The sequence below is a fragment of the Cricetulus griseus genome, chromosome 5, assembly GCF_003668045.3.
Source record: "Cricetulus griseus strain 17A/GY chromosome 5, alternate assembly CriGri-PICRH-1.0, whole genome shotgun sequence".
NCBI lineage: Eukaryota > Metazoa > Chordata > Mammalia > Rodentia > Cricetidae > Cricetulus > Cricetulus griseus.
The window spans coordinates 176,609,605-176,613,568 of NC_048598.1; the positions used below are offsets into that span (position 1 = coordinate 176,609,605).

At 41.5% G+C, this 3,964-nt stretch overlaps 1 gene segment (V, D, J or C); it reads left to right on the forward strand.

Moving 5' to 3' along the window:
- Positions 1 to 213: 213 nt before the first annotated feature.
- On the forward strand, positions 214 to 780 carry LOC113838688. The segment is given in 2 exon segments: positions 214 to 259; positions 365 to 780. Coding segments are annotated over 2 exon segments (462 nt in total).
- Positions 781 to 3,964: the final 3,184 nt, after the last annotated feature.

The window sequence follows — 3,964 nt, forward strand, 5'->3', positions numbered from 1 at the left end:
TCCCCAACATTAACTTCATTATCAGATTCCTCCAGAACATTAACAAATAACCCAGGACCTGACACCTCTGGACTCCATGACAGAGCTTGCTATAAAGCCGGAAGACATGCAAATGGGCCCTCTCTCTGATCATGAAAAGCAGCCCAGTCCTGACCTTACAGCTCAGAGAGAGGAGCTCAGCTGTGGATCCCAAGACTTCACTCAGGGATCAGCATGGAGTTGGGGCTGAGCTGCATTTTCCTTGTTGCTCTTTTAAAAGGTAATTTATGGAGAGCAGTAGATGCTGACTGTGTGAGTGGACATTAATCTGAGGAACAATGGACATGTGTGATGATTTCTTGATCAGGAATGTTTATGTTTGCAGGTGTTCAATGTGAGGTGCAGCTGGTGGAGTCTGGGGGTGGCCTGGTCAAGCCTGGAGCTTCCCTGAAACTCTCCTGTGTAGCCTCTGGATTCACCTTCAGTGACTACTGGATGCACTGGGTCCGCCAGGCTCCAGGGAAGGGCCTGGAGTGGGTTGGAGAAATTAATTATGATGGCAGTACCACAAACTATGCACCATCCGTGAAGGGCCGGTTCACCATCTCCAGAGACAATGCCAAGAACACTCTGTACCTGCAAATGAACAGTGTGAAGTCTGAGGACACCGCCACTTATTACTGTACTACAGACACAGCGAGTGATCTCAGTGTGAACCCAGACATAAACCTCCAACGGCCACAAGGGGGCGCACAGCACACACAGAACACAGGTCAATCCCAGGAGACTATAAAGACATAACTGTGTATGTTCATCAGCAGCCTTGCTGCCGTTCATCCTACAGTTGCCAGAAAGTCTCTCTAAATATTTGTGCTATGGGTGACTGTTGTCCTCAATGCATCTCCTGTGTTTCTGCTGTTATTTAAGCATAGGAGGCTGAGTCTCAGATGAACAAAATGCAAAGTGAGAGCTCTGAGGGTAAAAACATCTCCATTATATCACTGAAATCACAGCAGGAAGTTCATGGGTGTTCCGTGTCTTTTTTCTCATATTCAAGTAGATCCTTGGACAGATTTCTTTATTAGAGTAGAACTTATATTTAAGGGTAAATCAAGAGAAAGTTGGGGCCCATATACAGGAGCATAAACCCTACCAAGGCTCAAACCTCCCCTCCTCTCCCTGACAATGGTGCACATCAGGTTCATACGTGGGTTTTCTATCAGCTGGTCCTTCAGTAAAGTCAGTTCAGAGTCTGTGTGGAGATGGCACTTCAAGGATGGTTTATTGTCTTCTACAGGACGTGAATATGGGATTCCACAACCAGGACTGTATTGAACACGTGCATCTGATCACATGGAAATGGTCCTGAGAAGTGAGATCTGCTGACCTAGAAAATCTCTCTGAAAGAATTCACGATTGGTAGTTAGTAAACTACAGTCAACATGGACGTTGGAAGAGAAATTGGCAGTCCTGTCAGGGAAAGCAAAAAATGACAGATTCAATTACCTGAGGCCAGGAATCCTGTACAGACCTCGTCCTGTCCATGAAAAGTGATTTTACAACAGATGTGATGTTACACATGTGTACTAAAAAGTTCCACAAGAATCTACTTAATGATAACTGGAAGGTGCTGTTGTATGATGAGGTCATATCTCAGGGACAGGAAAGGCTCTGCAGAGCTCAGTTCGCTGCCCCAATGTTCTGTTTCATACTTGCTGTGTTTAAGAAGAGAAACAGTAAATCCACAACTTGATGACCTTCAGAGAGGGAGAGCCTTTGGCATGCTCATTCCTAAGTGGGATGTCTTTGTCACAACCCTCCCCTCAGTGCTCAGGAACCTATGAAGAAGAGTGGCTGGAATGATTGCAAGAATTACAATGTCTGGCAGCATCAAGGAAACTGTTTTTAGGGACACTATAGCAGACACACATATGAACTCGGACACTGTGAACAAGACATGGAGAAGCTGAAGACAGAGGTGACTTCTTGCTTGGACAAATAAAGCTTTTCTGAAGATGAGAGGATGGAGCATGTCACTAGCTAACCACAGGTCTGGAAGTCTGTACAGACAGACAGGAAGTGAGGTGGCTGGGCAGAGTGGATATAAGTGGGAAGAAACAGGAACTTGTCTCGTTCCTGCTGGGATGCTAATGAGGTCAAGGTGGCTTTGCCTTGCTCCTTCTCTCTAATCTCTCAGCATTTCCCTCTACATTTGACTCCAGGTTTTACTATGGAGACAGATTAAGAACTCAATTCACACAAGCATGGAGCAATGGCAGTGGACACTAACTCTCTCTCTTATCAATAAAGACATTCACAGTTGACAACTGCTGGGAGGAAGTCAGTTTTCCACAGCAGAGAGACACAGGTCTCTCTGTGTTACATCAGAGAGGTTACATCAGGTTACATCAACCATATTTCAGAGGAGATGTTTGACAACAAAACAGGGACTTTACTGAATATTTTTTCTTTTTAATTTTTGTTTCTGTTTTTCTTTTCAAATGACAGAAAAAAAGATGAAAGAAGGTATGTAGGTATTGAAAAATCTATAGGACATTAAGGATGGAGAAAAAATTTAGAGAATTAATTTAATAATGAGAAAAGCATGTGTGTAAACACCCATACAGTGGATGCAGTAATTATATTCTTGTGTCCTATTCACGTACAATGATGAGTAGAGTAGACATCAACAATGAGTTTGTACACTATCACCAGTGTTTGAAATTTGGTTTTCAAAAGTCATAGGTTGTCAAATCACAATTTTCTATACCAATAACACTGCCTTATATTAAAATTATGAGTTTGGCTGGGCATTGGTGGTGCACTCCTTTAATCCCAGCACTCAGGAGACAGAGGCAGGAGGAGCTCTGTGAGTTTGAGGCCAGCCTGTTCTCCAGAGAAAGTGCCAGAATAGGCTCCAAAGCTACACAGAGAAACCCTGTCTCGAAAAACAACAACAAAAAAATATGAGTTTAGTGTGGAAACAGAACACTGAGCAATTAACTTACTATCTCATATCATTCTTTCTGTTTCAAATACTGAATATATATCACTCAACAATTGTGGAATGTGAATTCCTGTGTTTTCTGACTTTGTTCCCTTCCACTGTAAACTCCCCTACTCACCTCAGACTCTGGGAATCAGACCAATGTTCCCCATGTCAGGATTTTCACCTTTTCATTCTCTATGTGACTCAGGTCAGGTAGTATATGTGTTCATGTCCCTTTATTATCTCACTTGTAACTTACTCAGGTCCATTCAATTTCACACACAGAACACTGGTTTCCTCATCTCAAGACCACATCACATTATTCTCACAGATTCTCTTTGCCATCCTTTTTTTTGTCAATGACTTCTTCCTCAAATACTGTGATCATTTCAACTTAGTCATTGTATTGTAACTTTGATCATTTTTGCAACTATGACATATTTGATAATAGTGATCAGCTAATCATCCCATTAACTTCTCAATTCCCACACCCCACAAACCACTCTCAGCTTCATAGTGAAGTCCTTTTCTTATCTTGACTCCTAGGAATGACCCTGCAATAGATGCAGATGTTGGTGTAGACCTCTCATGAACACACGTTCCTGTCTCTCATCTGTAGCCTATTGGTTGACTGTGAGAACTTATGGTGAAGCTGTGTTTTGTTTGGTGAAGAGTGCACACCAGTCTCATCACTATTGGTTTTCTACAGACAAACCAATGAATTGTCTTATATGTGTATCAGCCATTATTATCTCTTGTTTCTGACAAGATATACTAAGTTATGTGATAGAAATTCACATGTGAATTTAATCTGTGAATTATAATAATTCAAAAATGAAAATTCTTTTCATATCTATAAACATACCCAAGTATCATTTAGAAAAATGAATATCAAGTATTCTTTTTACTATTTAATTCATTTTCCCTCTTCTTGTGATTGAGTTACCTTCGTATGTGTATATGGGCTCCTGATCATATGTATGCTGTGTGAATATT